Raw genomic sequence first — 19,625 nt, 5'->3', positions numbered from 1 at the left:
TCCGGCAACGCCATGTGTTTATTTTTATTTATATGCGGTACAATCACGGATGTGGGCGTTTGATTTTTTTATACATTTAAAAATAAAATACAATATTTTGTATTTTGGTAATTTATAATATAAGTATTCCAGAGAATAATTGAAATCCAGAGAGTTCAAGTATTTTCTGCGCCTCTATAATTGTAAATAGTTCTTTGTTTAAGTTCACATAGTTTTAAATGATTTCTTTTAATGATCCCCAACATGCACTCTTATTTAGATGTAGGGCATATAGGTTTCGCCATCGATCGAGCGACTTTTCCGATTCTGATTCACGGATTCCTAACACGCATCGGAATGGAGTAATAGCACAAATATAGGAAATAATGCCAGCGGACAGTGCTTAGTTGTTAATAATCTTGGGCGTGGAGCAGAGGCCTTAAACATTGCCGCAGAACTGCCTCAAGATAAACGTAATCAGCGTGGTATTTTCGATCGCACGGCTGTTTAATGGTTAATATCTCGTCGATAGGTACCAATAATTTACTGTGACGACGCCCAGCGAAACCATGTCTGCGTCCATAACGCAGAAATTTCACAAGTTGGACATAAACAGGACGGAATGGGAGGTCCCGGAGATATATCAGGAACTGTTGCCCGTGGGATCGGGGGCCTATGGACAGGTGTCGAAGGCACTGGTTCGGGGCACCAACATGCATGTGGCTATTAAGAAACTGGCGAGACCCTTCCAATCCGCCGTTCACGCCAAAAGGACCTACAGGGAGCTCCGACTTCTAAAACACATGGATCATGAGAACGTGATCGGCCTGCTGGACATTTTCCATCCACATCCGGCCAACGCCTCGCTGGATAACTTCCAGCAGGTTTACCTGGTCACCCACTTGATGGACGCGGATCTGAACAACATCATACGGATGCAGCATCTGTCTGACGACCATGTTCAGTTTTTGGTCTACCAAATACTTCGGGGACTAAAGTACATCCACAGTGCCGGAGTGATCCACCGCGATCTGAAGCCCTCGAACATTGCCGTTAACGAGGATTGCGAGCTGCGGATCCTGGACTTTGGGCTAGCGCGTCCCACGGAGAATGAAATGACCGGTTATGTGGCTACGCGGTGGTACCGCGCCCCCGAAATCATGCTCAACTGGATGCACTACAACCAGACGGTGGATATCTGGTCGGTGGGCTGCATCATGGCGGAGCTTATCACCAGACGCACTCTGTTCCCGGGCACCGATCACATCCACCAGCTCAACCTGATCATGGAGATGCTAGGCACGCCGCCAGCCGACTTCATGAAGAAGATATCCTCGGAGAGTGCCCGCTCCTACATCCAGTCTCTGCCACCCATGAAGAGGCGCAGCTTCAAGAAGGTGTTCGAGAACGCCAATCCGCTGGCCATCGATCTGCTGGAGAAGATGTTGGAGCTGGACGCCGAGAAGCGGATCACGGCCGAGGAGGCTCTGGCCCATCCTTATCTGGAGAAGTACGCCGAGCCCAGCGATGAGCAGACCTCTCCGCCGTACGATCACAGCTTCGAGGACATGGATCTGCCAGTGGACAAGTGGAAGGAGCTGATCTACAAGGAGGTCACCAATTTTAAGCCTCCGCCGTCGTTTGCCCAGGTTCTTAAGGACGTAAAGTAAAACTCAATCCACCCATCAAGGACTTGAAGTATTAAACAGGGCCACTTATTTTTGATACCATTTATATTTACCAAGAACATTGTTCAAATGATGCTTTTCGTACTCAAATGTAGCTATTCCTAGTGTTGAGTAGTGTTTTTGTTTTGTACTATGTTTTATTAATTTGTTTTAGCTTGCCACTAATATTGTACTGTATATTTTACAATAAATTCGTAAAAAAAAAAAACTTTTTAAATATGAAACTATACCGATATTGCAGCCTAATTGGGCAAAAATAACATTGTTTAATTTCCGATTAAACTTTCTTTATCAGTTATTAACATTTTTCCGGTCATAAAGAGAACTGAATCATATATGTATTACCGATTAGATTAAGAAACGTTTGATAAGAAATGCATTTAAGGGGTGAGTGGGTAATTGCGAATTTAGTAAGCTATGTATCGTCGAACTTTAAGGATTTGTTTTTTGAAGTTTTAGTCAACCAAAATGGCGGGATTCGCGAGAGTAAATGTAAACGAAAGCGTTTGGGAGATTCCAAACATATATGAGTTGGTCAGACCCCTTGGCGCCGGTTCTTTTGGTCAGGTCGCCAAGGTGAGGCTAGTTGGGAGCCAAAATTACGTGGCTATGAAAAAGCTGTTGCAGCCTTTCGAGCAAGAGGAGGACGCCAAGGGAACTTATCGCGAGATCCGTCTGTTGAAGCATATGAATCACCCGAACGTCATTCGCCTGCTGGACGTTTTTCACCCGCCTATGCAGATGAACGATTTTCAGCAGGTTTATCTGGTGACCCATCTGATGGACGAGGATCTGCACAGTTTCTCCCGCGCAAACAGGATTTCCGAGTACCATATTAGGTATATCCTTTACCAAATACTACGAGGTCTGAAGTACATTCACAGCGCCGGCGTCCTTCATCGTGATTTGAAGCCCGGTAATATTGCAGTGAATCAAAATATGGAGGTGCGCATACTTGACTTTGGTTTGGCCCGACTCTCCGCCGATGATATGACCGACTTTGTAGGGACCCTGTGGTATCGGGCCCCCGAACTGCTCTTCCTCTGGGATAAGTACACGAAGGCCATCGATATGTGGTCTGTGGGTTGCATCCTGGCGGAACTTATATCCGGTCGTGCCTTATTTCCTGGTAGATGCTATATGAATCAACTCGAGCGCCTGCTTGACATAATGGGTAGACCGTCGGATCAGTTTGTCAGCGGAGTAACCATCGATCATGCACGCAATTATTTGAGGATGTACCCGAATCGGAGAAGATGTGATTTCAATCAGATGTTTCCGGATGCCAATCCTTTGGCCGTGGATTTGATGGAGAAAATGCTCGAAATGATACCCGAAAGACGCATTACAGCCGAGGAGGCAATGCACCATCCGTTCCTAAGCGATTTAATTGATCCACGCCATCATGACGAGGACGTCGCACCAGCGTATGATCAAAACTTTGAAAATATGATATTGAATGTGAATTGCTGGAAGGAGCTTATAACCAATGAGATACGAAATTTCAAACCGCCTCCGTTATATGCTGCGGCCTTGGAGAGGGCGTATTTTCACTGCATACAATAAGTTTCTAATTTTAAGTTATTTCTATAATTTATGTTATTATTGCATACTACTATCTGTAACCTTTAAAAAATAATTTTTTAAAATAATATAAACGAGCTATGCAATAAATATTGTATACAAATCAATTGGGATATTTTCACATTAAAAAAGGGGAGTCCCAGATATTAAAAAAAAAAATGTTCGGTATTGGAGTACCCCTATCAAATCACCTTGATCTGGCAGCGCTGGCAACAGCTGATTCTGCCGGTTTATTTTGTTGTTGCAGTTGATAATAACAATAATGTTTAGTCTGCGAAATGTATTAAAAAAAGGCCTTTCGGCGAGAAATACGTGCAGCAGGAACATCTCCGCCCTCTACATAACTGGCGACAAAGCCAACGAGAACTATGTGACCCTGCAACCGTATCTGGACTTCAAGGGAACCTTCAGCGACCGGCAATCTTTGGAACAGAGCATCGCCAGTCGGGGCTTGGACATCGCATTGGAAAATGTGCTCAGCAAGTACCAGAAGTATGAGACGCACCACGCCCAACTGGCCAAGGTGGCCGAGGAGCGAGAGGCGGTGACCAAGCGGCTGAAGGAGCTAACCAAAGCTGGAGGCACTGCGGAGCAACTAGACGAGCTGAAAGAAAGTGGGAAATCGTTGCGCAACGACTTGAAGGCCCTGAAGCAGGCACTATATCCCATCGAGGATGACTTTATACACGACTACCTGCACTTGCCCAACCGGCTGCATGAGCAGTGTCCCACTGGCGGCCAGGAAAAGCTCCTCTATCGCCACGGCCTGCCGAAACTGGAATGCGAATCCACCACCCACTTAGCACGCCATGATCTTATACACTTTGTGGACAACAACCGGTATTATATGATGGACCAGGCAGCTCACTTTGACGTCAATGCCATGCAATCCCTGGCCCGCTATTTCGTCGCTCAGGGTGACTTCATCCAAACTGCCAACCCCGACTTTGTGCGATGTGTTCTTCTGGAGGCGAATGCCACCCCCTTGGCCGACTACCACCTGGTGCAGGAGGAGCACCTGCAAAATAAGATCAATACGGCCTACCTAACTGGAGGAGCAGCCTTTGAGAGCTACCTCGGCGCCATGACTAGGCTGTGTGTGTATCCTTCCGTGCTGCCCCTGCGTTATGTCTGCTGCGGTCGAAGTTACAATCGGTCGGACACAGAGCTATATGGGCCCACTCCCAGTCTTTATACGGCGACCCAAACAAATGCGGTGCAAAGTTTTGTGGCCACTCTATCGGCCAACGAAGCCGACTGTCAACTGGAGCACATACTTAATCTGGCCACAGACTTTTACAAAGCTTTGGGCATTCCCTTCCGGGTGGTTTATGCATCAGCAGAAACACTTACTCCGGCGGAAAGCCTTCGAGCGGTCATCGAGGTGTACGCCCCATCACTGCAACGCTACGTTTGCGTGGGACGGATCAGCAACTACGGAGATTTCGTCTCCAAGCGAATACTGTTCAGCACACGACGAGAGAAGCACTACGATTTCCTTCATTTGGTGGGCGGACCAGTGCTCTACACCTCACGACTGATAGCAGCGCTCCTGGAGCATGGCGTCCGCCTGGAAGACTGCAAACTGTTGGGGTCCTCTATCCAGAAGCCCACCCAGCAGCAGCAGGATTTGCAAGAGTTCAAGGATCTCTTCAAGTAGAAAACGATTTTGTTCAGTTTCTCTGTGTGTGTCCTTAAGTCTAAAAATAAGTAAAAGTTAAGTTTTACATACAAGTATTTACAATCTAGTGTAATCTCATGGTCAGTAGTGGGTTGAGCCCACCGGCTGAAGGCTAATCGCTGCACTTGATCTGCAGCTTGGGAAATCTCTTGCGGAAGTTCTCGCACTTGGGCGTGGTGAAGGTGAAGACGTTCCTGGAGTCGTCTAGCACGGAATTGGGACTGGATCTTGGAACCCTCAGCACGTAGGTGGTGTTGTACTTAAGTTTGCTGAACTCCAGCGGGTCCCTCTGCAATCAAAGGGGAGTGAATGATGTTGATATAGACTCGTAATTATTAGTTTGATCTTTAAAGTTTGGGCATAATACACCTATGCCATGACCCATTTACTGGCAACACAGTCTGGAAAATGTTGATTGCCATGTGGCCACGTACTGGCTATTGTGAAGACGTGTCTTCCGTGTCAAAAGAAGGAAACATGATTGCGCCTTGTTAAACAATACCCCATGGTCAACAGTGTTCCATTGATTTGCCCTTCCCCGGTGGTCCGGCCAATCGGCACGAAGTGTTTCGACATGTGGCTCGTGGCTCCGATCAAAGCATCACCAAATCAAGGGTATTACTTACTTTGGCGCGAATCGCGCGGAACTCGCGCTGCTCGCAGTTCGTCTCCTGGGGACACAGTTCATAGACTCTGCAATCGGATTGGGGTAACAGCATGAAACTTCAGCATTTTGGCAACTTGTTTATAAATAATTACTTCTCCTTGTGTGGCTGGAAGCCCAGAATTTGCACAATCATGCCAAACTTCCGGTTCAATCGGAAACCCACTTCATAAGTGGCGGCCGCTGTCCGATTCGCAATGTTGGGCGAAACTTCATTGAGGCCAGCTGGCGCCGGGGTCGTGACCCATTCCGAGCTGGTCGAGCTGCTAATGTGATGGTGCCTGCGCCGGTTGCCCGCCCCGGTGCACTGCAGCGGGGTGATTGGCTCCAGGGGCTGCAGCGTCGTGTTGAACAGCATCGACTTTTTTTCGGACTTGAGACGACGCGATCCTATGTAGGAAATGGCTTGCACCTGGATGTAGTACGATGAGTTCGGCAGCAATTTCTTGATCTCAAGCTGATGGGTCTGAAAGCATTAGATGCTAATTGTCTTGTTCCACACACCGGGAGCCACTTACATCCTTCACATACGTGTCCAACGTGATCATCGAGGCCTGTTTACTGTTTACGTACAAGGACCAAGTGACCTTGTATTTCTCGACGGGCAAATTGGATTTCGACGGACACCACACTAGTTTTACGTTCATGTAGCGTCCATCGAACTGCTTGGCAATGATCTTTGCGTCGTTGGGCGGCTTCGGTGGCTTGGGGTCTAAGGAGTATTTGCAGCTGTAAGTTAGTTGGTAAGCCTACTTGATAATAAACAGCTAAATATATAATACTTCTGATCCTTACTTATGGTTAATTAGTTTTCTAAAATTGATATTTATCAAGTGACTATATAACTTTTATGTGGAAAAAAAAATATATATTACATTGTAATGGTTAGAATAGATTTTCGAATGTAAGTTCCCAGATAAACTTGAATCTAATTTAATTATTTTTAAAACTTATGAAGCATTCCTCCTAAATTTAGCGTATTCTAAAAGTTATATTAATAATTTTAGTATAAGGGGTTGAAGCATTTAAAAATAATTTGTATCGCACATATCATATCTTAATTTACTTACTGCCCGTTGAGGGAAATGGGTCGCTGGGCTCAGAATACCCCCGGAACCCATAGGCGTTTACGGCAGCCACCCGAACCTCGTACCATCGGCCTGGTCGCATATGAAAGAAGATATACGTGCTGCGGAAACGAAACAGACCATTAAAGAACTCCTTCGTGGATATCGCCAAGTTAAACCTACTGCTTGCTGTGCCCGATGTTCTCCTCCATGGTCTTCTCCACCTTCTGCCACTCCCAGGGCCCGAACTTTCTGGGGGCAAAGAGCCGTACTATGTGCGAACGGACCTCCACGTGGAAGTAGTAGACCAGAAGCGAGGACTCGATCTTCAGATCGACGCCGTGACCTCGTGACCTCCTGAAGTACAGGATCTTGGGTATTGGAGGCAGCTGCGTGTTGTTCCTCACGCCCAGAGCATCCACGCACATTGGCCCGCAGCTGGAGGCACAACACTTCTGCACCTCGGGGCATTCGTGATCATACTGACAGCTGTCCAGGCATGATAGCCCGACCCTTGTCTGCCTTCCGATTTTGGGACAACTGCCGGCTCTGGGTCCCAACAGCAGCTCCTGGATGCACTTGTCCAGGCACTGCTCCCGCTGAGCCTTCGTCGAGGGAATGGCGCCACACTTGGCCAAGCACTGCAGCTCCAAAATCTTATCCTTGACGTCGTTGCTATCCCGGAACCAGTGTGCCAACTTCTGTCGCTGCAGTTGATTGGACGAGGATGTGGAGAAGGCGGATCCATTGGCCACGGCGCTGGAGGATAGCTGGCCGAGAACGAACAGCGCCAGCAGCGCCACTTGCATGCTGACCATTCGAACCGATCCGATCCTCGTTGATTGCAATCTGCAAATGATCATGCGTCAGGTGATCAGCTCTCGGTTTCTGGACATTCCGTGCGTTCGTAATTTGTGCCGATCATCAGCAGCAGCCCGCTGATTATGCTAAAGGATCACCCGCTCTGCTCCTCCCCGACCTCGGTGCGAGCAGCAGGAGAACCGGTTTCACCCATTTTGCATGACCAACTAACTAATCATTCTTCGCATTTGTGCCGCCCTGCCCCGAAGTCGAGGCAATGAAAATGCAAAAAATACATAAATGTATCTCAAGTGCTTGACAGGACTTCAAAGCGCGCATCATAGTGCGTGTGCGTGCCACGAGAGCATCGGACGGATGGCCAGACGAGGCCAGCGATCTGAGCTCTAAGAAGAATTCTAGCTGCCCTACACATCACAATTTGGGCAGATAAACTTAGCCAACTGAGTTAACCCTGTATAAGTTAACCATCTAAAAGTTAATTATCTATTAAATAACCATCTATAAGATTTCATTTTGAATTAAACTGATAGGATTTACTTTCACTGAAATACTAGATTTTAAAAAATGTATATTGCTTTTTGAAAATTAAATTATTGTAAATAATAATTATTATTACTTTTAAAATTTGTCTTTGGCGTTCTCACAAGTGCTTGATTAATACTTTTTGCTTAAGTGTAGTAGTCTTCGCACCTTTCTAAATACTGACAGCTCTTTTCATCATAATTTTGCATCTCCGATTCTGGGAAGTCTGGCACAGACTCCTAAAAATTCTTCACCTGTTTGCCATGGCCATCAATGTGCTCACATCGATTCCATGTAGGGTACTTAGCACGCAAATGGGAAACTAATGTTTTATGGTATGGTCGATGGTCGTCGGTTTATGTTGTTGTTTTGGTTTTTGTTGCGTTCGAATGCGTGTGAATGTGCAGGCAGCGAAAACAAAATCGAGAAAAATACGACTACGACGAATGTGCGAGAGCTGCAAGTGGATGTCACCACATTCGCATCCATAGTCCCAGTCACATCCAAAGGCACATCCATAGCCACCATCCGCAGTTGGAGGGGCGGTAGAAGCACCACCACCAGCAGCAGCAGCATCATCAGATCAGAAGCCTAGCCAGCAGATGCCGCACATACCAAGGCGATACAGACACTCTGGGAGCATTCGAGTGGAGAAGTAGTGCAGTGATGCGGCGGTTGGTGGTTGGTGGGGCAACCAGGAGATGCCATGCCGCAGCACAGTTGAGGTCAGCACTTTAGAACTGAGCTATGCAACCAAAGGGGCCTCATTTCCAAGCAAGTTGTTAATGTTTTTCGAGCTTCTCAATCTGATAGTATTGTAAAAGTGCACATTCCCACTTAAAATAGGTTTTTGTGTCTTCGTAAGCCCAACATTCAATCCACTACAAAAAAGTGGAGGGCAACATTTCGTATGAGTAATTAATTTTAAACAACTTTTTTTCGGCCATTTTTTAATATAGAGGTTTGCGAAGGATTGATCTCGCGGCTTCTACTTCTTATCTTTATTTTATATTTTATAGCCAATAAGGAATTTATTTTACCACTTTAAAATTAACAGCAGTTGGTCACCGCCATGTATGCAATCATATTTGTTATCTAAGTGCTTCTTAAATTCAACAGTTAAGTTGGACTAGTTGTAACATTAAAATATAAAAGATCCAGAACCTCTAGGTTCTCCAATATAGTTAATATTGTATTTTATGAATATTGAATTTTAATTTTGTATTTTTTATGAAGATAAATTCAGAAAATTGAACCATAAAAGATCCAGTTGGAGGTTCTCCGATCTAGTTGTAGTTTATAAATTTTAGCTTTTACATTATTGGTAGATAATCTTGAAAATAATGATTTTACTAATGCATTTCGGAAACTTCGTTAGTATAGGGTCCACACACACTAATAATAATTTTACTTAAACATTTTATGGATTTATAAAGCCTCAGAGACATTAAATGTAATTGGAGACCTTCTGTGCTGACCGCAGCTGTAGGGACTGCGTTTCGGATTGGGATGCGATGGATTCGGGGAGAGCAGGCCCGGGGCTGCCTAACTGAGGGACATTAAGCGACAAATGAATGTGCGCGACGATCGACGCAAGAAGATGAAGCGGCGACTGCGACGACGACGATCACCAAGAGCAGACGAGATGAAATGCACCAAGTTCCGCGGAACGAAAAATTTGCAACAAAATTGGGCAGTAAAGCGTCGTCAATGCGGGGATTGTGTAGGGTGGGGGTTCGGGTATGGGGCTTGGGGATAGGGGATAGGGGATGAGGATGAGGCTGAGGTTGAGGATCGCGGCCGCGACTCTTCCAGATGAATGGGTTCTGTGCCTGACGCTGATGAGACAGTCGAGTCGAGGAGCGCGGTCGTCGCAGCCAGGCTGGCTGCCGTTGCGTAGAGGCGATTAATTGCTTTTAACGATTCAAAAATTCAAAATTACATTTTATGCTTCACGCACACCAAGGCGAAAAGGCACTTGGCGAGCATAGCACAGTACACATACGGTGCACTTGGAGAAACTACTCCAAAAATATAATTCATTTCAGAAGGATCTGCATAAAATAAACATTTATCTTCAGAAGTGTCCATTAACTACAAAATTTATATTCTAAGGAACATTTTTGAGGCATAATAAACATTTTCTTCAAAAGTTTTTAAAGCCGAAAACTGCCTGTTCTTACTGGCATTATAATTCAACTTTGTAACTTCTTATATAAAATTCTTTAGAAACCGTAAGCACTAAAATATAATTAAGGCCTTGTTGTTTTAATAGCGTACGATACAATAAAAAAGGATTTAATCAATGGAAAGGCTAAAGCAATTTGCCATGATAACAAAACTAGTTTTTATTATCAACTTAAAAATTTTTTTAAAATTCAATTTCCCCTTTTTTGTGAAAAATTAATGTTGTGGGAGAAATTAATGTGCTTAGGAGTATTCAAAAAATACTCTAGTATAAATTAAGAGGTCTAATTTAAAAAACATTTAATTTAAGGTATTACATTTCCTGCGAGTGTACAAAAAGGGGAGTTGCTAAGGAGGGCAGCAGTTGGAAATGGGGATGAGGATGAGGATGATGGGGGGCACTAAGATCCGGATCGATTTCGTTGACGTCGTTGCTGTGATAAATCGTTGGTGGTTGCTGCTGTTGCTGGAGTGTTGCTTTTGTTTTGCCCCCAGTTGCAGCTCCGTCTCCGTCTCCATCCCCAATCCTTGTCCTCCGTTCGGGGCTTAGTACAATAGCAATCGACAATGGCCAGCAACCTCCAGGCAAGGCAGCAGCAGCAGCAGCAGCAACTGGGTGTAATATGATGCAAATCGTTTAACACTTTGACCAACAGCAGCAACGTCATCGCATTGTTGCCTTTGCTTCGGCCGAAGTGCATCGGTGGTAAAAAAAATAATCGTTAACATTCAAAGAGGGCAAGTAACAAAACACCAACGAAAGGGGAGAAGAGCACACATCAATTTTGGGGCCCAGGCCAGAAAGCCAAGATCAAATTGAGAAGTTCGATAGTCGGACTGTTATCCACGATCATTGCTGAATCACAGTTAACCATTATGTAAATATCAACTGATTGTTTACTGCTGTTATGCATTCAAAGAAATCGTGAAGTCTCCTTCTCAAATATCATGAAAATAAAGTGTGATTCCATATCATATGAGTCAGAAGTCAAAGTTTTGAATGCATGCAAATTTAAGCCTCTAGAATTCATCATCAATAAATAAAAAACAACTATGATTTCTTGCAATAAATTTCCTAAAATAAACTTATATTTTATTAAATATTAAAACCTGTTCCTTGTTTAAATAGATCAGAATGACTTAAAAATTCATTAGAAACCTGAGAAGTAGAATTTGAGATAACATGTTCCATTCAACGACATTCATCCATTTTGATTACTTGAGAGATGACCTAGCTTGCAAACTTGGTATTATGCCCTTTGTTGTCAAGTGCGGTATTCCCGGATCACATTGTGCCATTTAAGCCCCCGAGGAAATCCAAGCAGCCCCAATGGAAGCCCATTTATGGGGTTCAAGCACCCAGCTAGGCATGTGCGCAAGCTCAAGCTCAACCGGAGCGAATCGGAGTAGGATGTGTGTTCATGGCGGTGTCGGGTTCTACGGCAGGTTCTGAACCCGAAGCCGTGCTCCAAGGTTCAGCGTTTTGATATGCCATATTTGTACTTCCGATTATGGTACATTGTTATAGTGTTATATATATTTCAAACAATCCTATAGAAATCGCTTTTAAGCTGAACAATTTATATAGGACCATTGATAAATAGTTCGGTATCTAGTGAAAGAGCTGATATTGTAAAACTATTAAAGTAAAAGTTTTACCTAGTATTTTTTTTTTTACATTACTTATTATGTTTTGGAAGAAAATAGTTGTAAGTGTATGATAGTTTATGTTCTGGATGCTCATTCTACAATCGTACAGCGCAGCTTACAAAAAGAATCATTTACTTTTAAAGAATTTAAAGTTTGAAAGTTTAAGATATTCGAAATGTTCCTGAACAATTTGTTTGAAATATTTATTTTCACAGTGTTTAAGAGGCGAGTAAGAAACGCCGGAACTTGAAGTGTCCATCTAAGAAAACTTCTACCGTGTGGCCGCATGTCAACCGTGCACCGTTCAATGGGATTCATCCTCTTTTTCACCCCGAAACCGCCACCACCATCCTTACCCATCCGCAATTAGCGCGAAGGTAATCTTATTTACGCCGACGGAATTGCACAAATGGTGAGTAGTGCGAAACATTTTTAGGTACTCACGATAATGGAAACACTTTTGGGGAAACACTCTCGGATGCACTGGCTCCACTTCGCCTGCTGCGATCTGCGAACTCGTACACCTACGCAGTCGGAGCGCCTTCTTTGATCGCCTTCTGCCACTTTATTATTATTTAATTTGCCACTCTGTTCCGATTTCCGCTCCTGGGAACTGGCAACTTGGAGCCCGATCCGATCCAATCCGAAACCCAAACCAAACCGAAACCGAATCTGAATCTGAATGTGAATCTCAAGTGGGAGCTCTTTTCGTGCGACCGTTGTGCTGCAGCCGCCAAGAGAGAGTGACACACTGAACGGCCACGGCCTGCAGGGCTCGGGCCCCAATTCTCCCGTTCTCCCGCCGCTCTCTCGCACAGTGGGCAAAGTGGCAAATCTAGTGGGCATACTTAATTACCTTTGAAATGTTTTAAGGACAAAAAATATCATGGTTAGACAAAAAAAACAATAACATCACAATCTAATTTTAAAATGTTTAGCATATTGCTTATCGAACATAAAAGTATCCAAGTTAAAAATGTAAGAAAGATTTTAGTTAATAATTAAGTAAATTATTTTATTCTGTTTTTATTCTGAATAATTGTAGTTTTTAACATTTCTGTCGCGAAGTAGAAATTCTCTTGTAGAAATTCTCTTGCGTTTTACAAATGTTTTTAGAGTTCAGATATTTTTAGAAACTTCGAATTTTAATTTTGACCACTGTGCAGTGCTCCACTTGCTCTCGCACCTCTCCGCGGTCAGTGTGTGTGCCAAAAAAGAGATCCCCACCTCTGCATCTCACACTCTCTCCCTTTCTACTGCTACTCGTAAGAAGCCGCGCCTCCCTTGTTTTCATTCAAAATTTCATTAAAGGATGCACACACGCACGCATGCACACCCACACACACACTGGTCTGTTGATTTGCATGCACCAATTACTTTATTTTCGTGATTACACATTTACACTGTGATTACAACGGGAACCTGAAAACAGATTAGGTTCTGATCGTTTGCATCCTTGGATTCCCACAGCATGCTCCCTTTCATCTGCAACACAGAAAAAAAAACATGGTGTAGAAAATTATGAAATTTTTTATATTTGTTTTAATAAATATGAATATAAATGAGTTCCGAACTTACCACCGGAAGAGTTTCATTAACAAAGACGTTGGCCCAGTAAGCTTTTCCATTACTCGCACTCTCTATACAACCATGATATCCGTCGCAAGGATCAGGAGTAATGGCCGCCCGGGACTTAATGTAGTTGAACACCCATTGGACTTCGTGCTTTAAAAAGGATACGCCGTTGCCTGGAAATGGAATCGAATTTATTCGACAGATTTTAGTAGGAGCAAAAATACCGAAGGAATACTCATAAAACGCAAAAAGCCCTCGCAGTTCTAATTAATTTTAACAATACATTTTGATGTATAACTAGATTAAGCAGCCCAAAGTCAGCAGTAAACTTGTTTGAGAAATATACCACATTTAATACCACATTTGCAAAAAAAATATATATATAACAAAAAATACATCTTTAAACGAAAAATTTGTTTTTGCTATTATAGTTCTATTCAAATATTAAAATTGCTTTCTGTGAACTATTATGTTGACCCCAGGTGTACGTTTGTTTATCATACTCTGAACTCTAAGTCCAATTAAATAAATCTGTTTTGCATGGTCCCTTTAATCTTTATGTTTGGCCAATCTTTGTTACAGCCCCCTATCGGGTACTACAAATGTTCAATTCGTGCTGAGATCAATCGTTTCAATTTCGACTCCATTTATGCTGACTCATCAAAATATCATTAAGCATTCATTATTTTATTTATGGATCGACTTTGGGGCGGCCCCCAGGCTGCAATCGATGTCAATATCTCAATGACTGCATCGGAGTAAACAGGCTACTACTGTTTAAATTTCGTGAAATTTTGTAGATTTACAATCTTGGATCAAATTTATTTACGACTGGGTCTAATCATTATTGCCATCATCATTTGAGCACGCAGTGGCTGTTCTACTACCGATTTCTATGGGGGTTCTATTTCTATACACCCGCCCCGTCAAACATCCGCCATCCACCTGATCGCCCGCACTAGATCTATTTTTGGTTCCGAGTGACTTTTGCTCAGAAAGCGACCAGTGGGTCTCTTTCTCTGAGGAAATGCGATCTTGTGTTATCAGTGCGTTGATACTTGTATATTTACCATTATCATCGAAACGAACGGTAACCTTAACGATAGCGTTTCGGGCCATGGAGCAAGGCAGTTTCGTACAGCTCTCGATGTCCAGGTAGCTGACCTGGTACAAGGAACCTAAAAATAGTAATATTGCATATAGTTGTAAGTCCAGCTTAAATAAATCTTTTAATTTAAAGATATCATCCCTAAAGCATTTATAATTTAATAATACATTTAATTAATAATTTAATGTTATTTTTACTTTTTTTTAAATAGTAACGCATTTGATTAGGACTAAATGAAATCTTGAGATAGGAAATAGATAAAAGGCTCCAAACTATATATTGAAATTATTGTACGTGACATTCTACATGCATTCTAACTACATACCACATGGCAACAATTTAAGAACCAATCTTTAATAAACAACTTTCCCAGCAACTAAGCCGAGTTATCTGCGATTTAAATACTCACATTTCTTTATAATCTGGAATCTATGACCAAGTGCACTTTCCAAGGTCTTCAAACAGTTTCTAGCCTTAAAAGAAACCGTGCTCAATACAGATTGCAACATTCTGGTAATTAAGTTCTTCATTTGATAACTATTCCGGGGCATTCGCCTGTCTATCAGCGTCCCAATATATATATTGAACGATAATCGCCCGTAAGGGTGTCACATCTGCTTGTTTAAATCTATAACATAAATCACTAAATTGCCCACTTCACAAATACTGCGTTTAATCAAGCATTGTAAAAACCAAAATACAATTAATAGCTTGTACCCTGGGAAACTTTTACAAGACGGCAAAGTTTTAATGCTCTGAAATAAACTTAACTACTTAATTGAACATAGTTAGAAATAGTTACATGGCTACGATCTGGTTTAATACTTTTGTTTTATTGGCCTTAAATCAGTGTTTGTGATGCGTTTGACAAGAGTCTGAGTCGATGAAATACGCTATATAAACCATGTTGTACATAAACCATGCCATATATTAACTTATTTTAAGTGAATCATTATTTTTGTTGATGTCATTTAATTACTGGTATTTCCAGCTACCTGAACGATTTTAAATTATAATCTCATAAAATTTGCGATTGATTAATTGTTGCAATATATCATAATAATATGTGACATATCAACGAAATTTTCCAATAATGCGTTGAAAATTTATGCGGCACAATCCGGAAAATACCCTTCATGACAGTTGTATTTTATTGAAAGTCTTTTATTTTGTTTGCACTTTAATTTAGGTGAGATAAGCCTTATGCTATTTACAATACTCCTGATAGTAATCAATCGACATACTTACTACTCGATGACGCTACAAAAATTTTAATTCATAGAAATTGGGTTGATCTCTTTTATCAAAGATGGTCGGGTGAGGAGACGATCATGAAAATATAGAAACTAGTGAAAATCACTTCAGATGTCTGCTAGGTAAGTATGTTCTAGGTTTCATACTTCGGTAAGTCGATTTTTTTACAAGCCGGGAAAGTATTCAAATTTGTTTGCTTTCGAGAACAATTACCAAAAGGTTGACTTGGCTTTTATTTTTTTTTATATTTCGTTTATTTATTTTTTAAATTAATCAGATGAAATAATATTCTTTTTAAATACTTTAATGTATTACCAATGTTTGTACATTTTGAATATTACTTCCTCTTTGTGATTTTAGGATTTTTACAAATCGATCCACCGAATAGAATATAATCTGAGTTGTACTCACCGCAGTCTTCGAAGGGCAACGATCTTAGGGACAAATATTTTTTGTAAGCCGCATCTGTGGTGGATTTGATCACTCCGCCAGTTATTTGGTGCACAGCGCAAATGACGAAGAGTAATTTTAGGTAGTAATCCATGAAGGCGCCGCGCATGTTTTAATCAACTGTTCGAGATCTAGATTCGCGATTCGATTAGAATGTCAAACAAATCGCGTTTGTTCACGTAGGTGTGCGAATAGCTTCCAAATGTCAAAAAAACAATAACAAAGGGGTTTGATAATAAGCTTCACGAGCAGGCGGTGTTTATTTTGGCGATACGATTTGCTTGGTGGCTAATAGGTGACTGACACCAAGAATAGTGGGTCCCAACCATAAAGTAGCCGACCAAATAACCTGGCTTCTCTCCAGCGAGAGAGTTCTTGTCCTCTCTGAGGAAACGTAAATAAATAAATACTTCGCGGTCGCTCAAGCAATAAACTTTGATTTATTGACTGGAAGCCGATTGCAGCAACTAACGCTGACTTTCGTTCCAGCTTTGACTGATACCGATTCAATTAGAAGATTTGATAAGGGGGACTTCCGTGACGTCATAGGGTCTTGTGTGGGTCTGGGAGTGGGTGGTTGGGTGGCGGGCACGCGTGTGAATAACGCCTATAAATACAGTAAATAAATCAAGTACCTCTGATTTGTAGATAAAAGTAACCAGCCACTCGACTTTAATTGAAAGTTAAAGAACAAAGCGAACCATAATTAATTATTAGATGATGTCCCCTTCAATATATCAAATTAATCCACAGAGAGCACCGTGCCAGGTGGAAAATTTCGGAATGTGACTCAAGCGGGCGCTGGACTCCTTACTCAATAATACCCTTCAGGTAATTAGTGTTCTTGATGATTCGGAAATCAGTGCGCAGCTGAATGAATTGTCGCACCACAGACTTGTCCAGATAGTTCTAAAGTGGATAAAGATGGTAGCGTAAGACTGGCAGACAAAATCAAAGACACCGCACACTTACCAGAGTGTCGCCAGTGCAAACCTCTTGGAGGTTTTGCGGCTTAACAAGTAATAGATTGCACAATGCATGGAGAATGTCAAAGAGCTGCGTCACTAGAGGACTATCCAGCTCGCGAATGCACTTGCGATACTCGTTTACGTCGCAGATGGCGCACATGGCTCCAGCCGTGTTGAATTGCATAGTCTGCAAATGATCATAGATGACCCGGTGAAGGCGAGTTCCGAATTCCGTAAGAACATTCTGCAGATTCTCGCCATCAACGCATTTTTTTATTTGGACGATCACAGGTTGTAGGTTCTGCACAACTTGCAGGCAGGCCTGGGCAAACAAATTATACTTTCTTAAATACAGAAAAGCTTTTGTAAAAGCAGATATCTTACCGCCGAGGAAATGGTATCCACATCAGTCTCCGGCTTATAGTCGGTTTTCTTTTGTTCATACTGCAAATAGACCTTAACCCAGCCAATGACAGCGCTGATGGAGCGGTCCAAACCTTGATCTAGCTTCGTCTCGATCTGTTCCATCAGAATACGCTTTTTGAAAACGTAGTCCGAGTACTTGGGAGTATTACTGGAGAAGAAATGTTTTCTTATCTTGTATAAGTTAATATAACAATTTAAGTCTAAGCTTACCTCACACAGGGTATGACCGATGTGTGGCACAGCTTGTCCAGCAGATGGACGATGATGTTAGTCTTTTGCACCACATCGAAGAAATACAGCTGGGGAAAGACTCTGCCCTCGGCCAGCGGCACCGCTTGCAGACCCAACTCCAATGCATAGTCCACGTGCTCGTGCATGAGGAAACGCAGCAGAATATCGTTCAGCTTTATAGCATTGCCTGGTAGCTCAGTCTCGTTGGACAAAAGACGACAGCGCTTGAGCGAGGCCTTTGCCTCCTGCAGCATGTTGATAGCTAGTTCCTCGGACAGAAACGTCTCTCCGCCGTAGTCCTCGATGGCGGCAATGTTAATATTGGCCCGCGTGGCTATCAGCACTTCCATGTTGCGTCGAAAGCCCTTGGTGGTCGCCGTCTTTTGGTGCTTCTTGCTGGCATAGAACTTTTCCAGTTCCGTAGAACATTTCGCTGTTAGGCATTTGGTCTCCATTTCAGCATATCCAGCTAGATGTTTCATGAAGATCTGCTGTGTCAGTTTATGCAGCAAGTCGTCGTCGATAGTGGACATGTAGACTTGAAGATCCGTTGACAATTTAAGAGTGCTGCAATAAGAAATAATGATCAATTATGCTTTAAAAACATCAGTATTCCCTCTTCATAAATTAGTTGACTCCAACTTTCAATATCCTTAGATTCTTGGGATAAACTCACCGTGAGTATAGTTCGTACAAGGTCCGCAGGTATTTCTCTTCGTCCTTTTTGTCCTCCAGTTTGGTCATCGCGTACTGGTGCAGCTTCAGCTGGTAGATGTTCAATATGAACTTGGACATGACCTGCTGCGGATTGGCAAACACCTTCTGGATGATCTCGTAGTGGTGCTTGCACAGCGGCACAATACCTATGAAGATGTCCTTGCCGCTGTACGGCTGCATCTGGCTCTGCTCGATGTACGCGTCCACACACTGAGTGTAGCCCTTGAACTGGGACAGGATTTGGGCCAGGGTCTTCATGCGTTCGATGTCCTCACTTTTCTGGGCAGTGGCAAACTCTTCGATTAGCCGCCGTTCGACTTCGTCGTATTTCTTTTCGATTTTCCGCTTTGACTCGGCAAAGTTCCCGGGCGGCAGATCTTGCGAGATGGCATATAGTTTCTGGATCACATCGGCGGCCTCGCTCAATCGAGCGGCGTCAGCGAAAATATCATTGACAATCACGGGTCCGGCGGCCAAAAACTCGGCCATAAAGTTGAGCAGCTTTTGGGCCTCCACGGAGCGACTGCGCGGCGTGTTCACATTCTCCAGCTGCTCGCCCAGGTGCATGATCTTGCCGGCCACCGAGTTTATCTTCTCGTCCAGCTGGCCGAACACATCGATGGCCGTCTGGTGGCGTTCCTGTAGTTTGGCGATCTTCTTGGCGTGTGACTCCTTCTCCTGGCGCAGCGACTCCTCGAGCCGTTCGCACTTGCTCTGCTGCTTCTCCTGCAGGATCTTTAGGTCCTTAATGGTCTGGATAAAGGTGTCGTGCAGGGCCACAGGATGAAAGTCCTCGCTGTTTTGCAGCTCATTATTGGTGCGCCAGGTGAGGCGTTCTATGAACTCGCCCACTTCAAAGGGCTCCTGTTGGTTATGGCATATATGTTTAGCACCCGAGTTCAAGTTTAATAACTTCGAAACCCACCTGTTCAAACTCCTCCATGTATTGGGACAGCATTATAATGATTTATACTTTTTGATGATCTGATTTGTAGGCGTTTCTTTTCTGCTTCTTCTTCCTATTATTATTGTTGCTTCCGCACAGCTGTTGT

The 19,625-nt window shown here is 43.1% G+C and overlaps 6 protein-coding genes across 8 annotated transcripts; 3 read left to right on the top strand and 3 right to left on the bottom strand.

Annotated features, from left to right (window-relative positions):
• Positions 1-243: 243 nt before the first annotated feature.
• On the top strand, positions 244-1,841 carry LOC128252835 (mitogen-activated protein kinase p38a). Its single transcript, XM_052980940.1, has 2 exons — positions 244-452; positions 512-1,841. Exon 2 carries the CDS (start codon positions 549-551, stop codon positions 1,647-1,649), a length of 1,101 nt encoding a protein of 366 aa, XP_052836900.1. The 5' UTR covers positions 244-452; positions 512-548; the 3' UTR covers positions 1,650-1,841.
• A 181-nt stretch (positions 1,842-2,022) lies between these two features.
• LOC128252836 (putative mitogen-activated protein kinase 14C) lies at positions 2,023-3,329 on the top strand. Its single transcript, XM_052980941.1, has one exon. It carries the CDS (start codon positions 2,136-2,138, stop codon positions 3,231-3,233), a length of 1,098 nt encoding a protein of 365 aa, XP_052836901.1. The 5' UTR covers positions 2,023-2,135; the 3' UTR covers positions 3,234-3,329.
• Positions 3,330-3,414: 85 nt separating this feature from the next.
• LOC128264121 (serine--tRNA synthetase-like protein Slimp) lies at positions 3,415-4,985 on the top strand. Its single transcript, XM_052999468.1, has one exon. It carries the CDS (start codon positions 3,514-3,516, stop codon positions 4,909-4,911), a length of 1,398 nt encoding a protein of 465 aa, XP_052855428.1. The 5' UTR covers positions 3,415-3,513; the 3' UTR covers positions 4,912-4,985.
• On the bottom strand, positions 4,903-12,578 carry LOC128264106 (anosmin-1). 2 transcript variants are annotated; one of them, XM_052999447.1, is made up of 7 exons: positions 12,289-12,578; positions 6,847-7,512; positions 6,667-6,785; positions 6,115-6,308; positions 5,692-6,062; positions 5,559-5,625; positions 4,903-5,221 (listed from the first exon to the last, which is right to left on the bottom strand). In XM_052999447.1, the coding sequence occupies exons 2-7, from the start codon at positions 7,479-7,481 to the stop codon at positions 5,045-5,047; spliced, it is 1,563 nt and encodes a 520-aa protein (XP_052855407.1). In that variant the 5' UTR covers positions 7,482-7,512; positions 12,289-12,578; the 3' UTR covers positions 4,903-5,044. The 2 variants fall into 2 exon arrangements, with proteins under 2 accessions (XP_052855407.1, XP_052855417.1); XM_052999457.1 differs by having other exon boundaries at positions 5,692-6,053.
• Positions 12,579-13,199: 621 nt separating this feature from the next.
• Positions 13,200-16,704, bottom strand: LOC128264440 (NPC intracellular cholesterol transporter 2). Of its 2 annotated transcripts, XM_052999903.1 has the most exons (5): positions 16,193-16,704; positions 15,776-15,787; positions 14,490-14,597; positions 13,423-13,592; positions 13,200-13,329 (listed from the first exon to the last, which is right to left on the bottom strand). In XM_052999903.1, exons 1-5 carry the CDS (start codon positions 16,338-16,340, stop codon positions 13,243-13,245), a joined length of 525 nt encoding a protein of 174 aa, XP_052855863.1. In that variant the 5' UTR covers positions 16,341-16,704; the 3' UTR covers positions 13,200-13,242. The 2 variants fall into 2 exon arrangements, with proteins under 2 accessions (XP_052855863.1, XP_052855867.1); XM_052999907.1 differs by lacking the exon at positions 15,776-15,787 and having other exon boundaries at positions 16,193-16,683.
• Positions 16,705-16,872: 168 nt separating this feature from the next.
• LOC128264430 (exocyst complex component 5) lies at positions 16,873-19,610 on the bottom strand. Its single transcript, XM_052999891.1, has 6 exons — positions 19,499-19,610; positions 18,533-19,437; positions 17,836-18,423; positions 17,584-17,773; positions 17,204-17,521; positions 16,873-17,140 (listed from the first exon to the last, which is right to left on the bottom strand). The coding sequence occupies exons 1-6, from the start codon at positions 19,529-19,531 to the stop codon at positions 17,042-17,044; spliced, it is 2,133 nt and encodes a 710-aa protein (XP_052855851.1). The 5' UTR covers positions 19,532-19,610; the 3' UTR covers positions 16,873-17,041.
• Positions 19,611-19,625: the final 15 nt, after the last annotated feature.

This window comes from Drosophila gunungcola, chromosome 3R (assembly GCF_025200985.1).
Source record: "Drosophila gunungcola strain Sukarami chromosome 3R, Dgunungcola_SK_2, whole genome shotgun sequence".
Classification (NCBI taxonomy): Eukaryota; Metazoa; Arthropoda; class Insecta; order Diptera; family Drosophilidae; genus Drosophila; species Drosophila gunungcola.
This window is presented reverse-complemented; position numbering and strand designations above follow the sequence as displayed.

Coding starts and splice junctions, on each gene's coding strand:
- LOC128252835 (XM_052980940.1), top strand. CDS start 549: ATGTCTGCGTCCATAACGCAGAAATTTCACAAGTTGGACATAAACAGG.
- LOC128252836 (XM_052980941.1), top strand. CDS start 2,136: ATGGCGGGATTCGCGAGAGTAAATGTAAACGAAAGCGTTTGGGAGATT.
- LOC128264121 (XM_052999468.1), top strand. CDS start 3,514: ATGTTTAGTCTGCGAAATGTATTAAAAAAAGGCCTTTCGGCGAGAAAT.
- LOC128264106 (XM_052999447.1), bottom strand. CDS start 7,481: ATGGTCAGCATGCAAGTGGCGCTGCTGGCGCTGTTCGTTCTCGGCCAG. Junction 6,786..6,846: donor AACATCGGGCACAGCAAGCA/GTAGGTTTAACT, acceptor TCGTTTCCGCAG/CACGTATATCTTCTTTCATA. Junction 6,309..6,666: donor CCCATTTCCCTCAACGGGCA/GTAAGTAAATTA, acceptor AATACTCCTTAG/ACCCCAAGCCACCGAAGCCG.
- LOC128264440 (XM_052999903.1), bottom strand. CDS start 16,340: ATGCGCGGCGCCTTCATGGATTACTACCTAAAATTACTCTTCGTCATT. Junction 13,593..14,489: donor CGTTCGTTTCGATGATAATG/GTAAATATACAA, acceptor TTCCATTTCCAG/GCAACGGCGTATCCTTTTTA. Junction 13,330..13,422: donor TTAATGAAACTCTTCCGGTG/GTAAGTTCGGAA, acceptor TCTGTGTTGCAG/ATGAAAGGGAGCATGCTGTG.
- LOC128264430 (XM_052999891.1), bottom strand. CDS start 19,531: ATGCTGTCCCAATACATGGAGGAGTTTGAACAG. Junction 18,424..18,532: donor TTGTACGAACTATACTCACG/GTGAGTTTATCC, acceptor TTCTTATTGCAG/CACTCTTAAATTGTCAACGG. Junction 17,522..17,583: donor TGGATACCATTTCCTCGGCG/GTAAGATATCTG, acceptor TTGTTTGCCCAG/GCCTGCCTGCAAGTTGTGCA.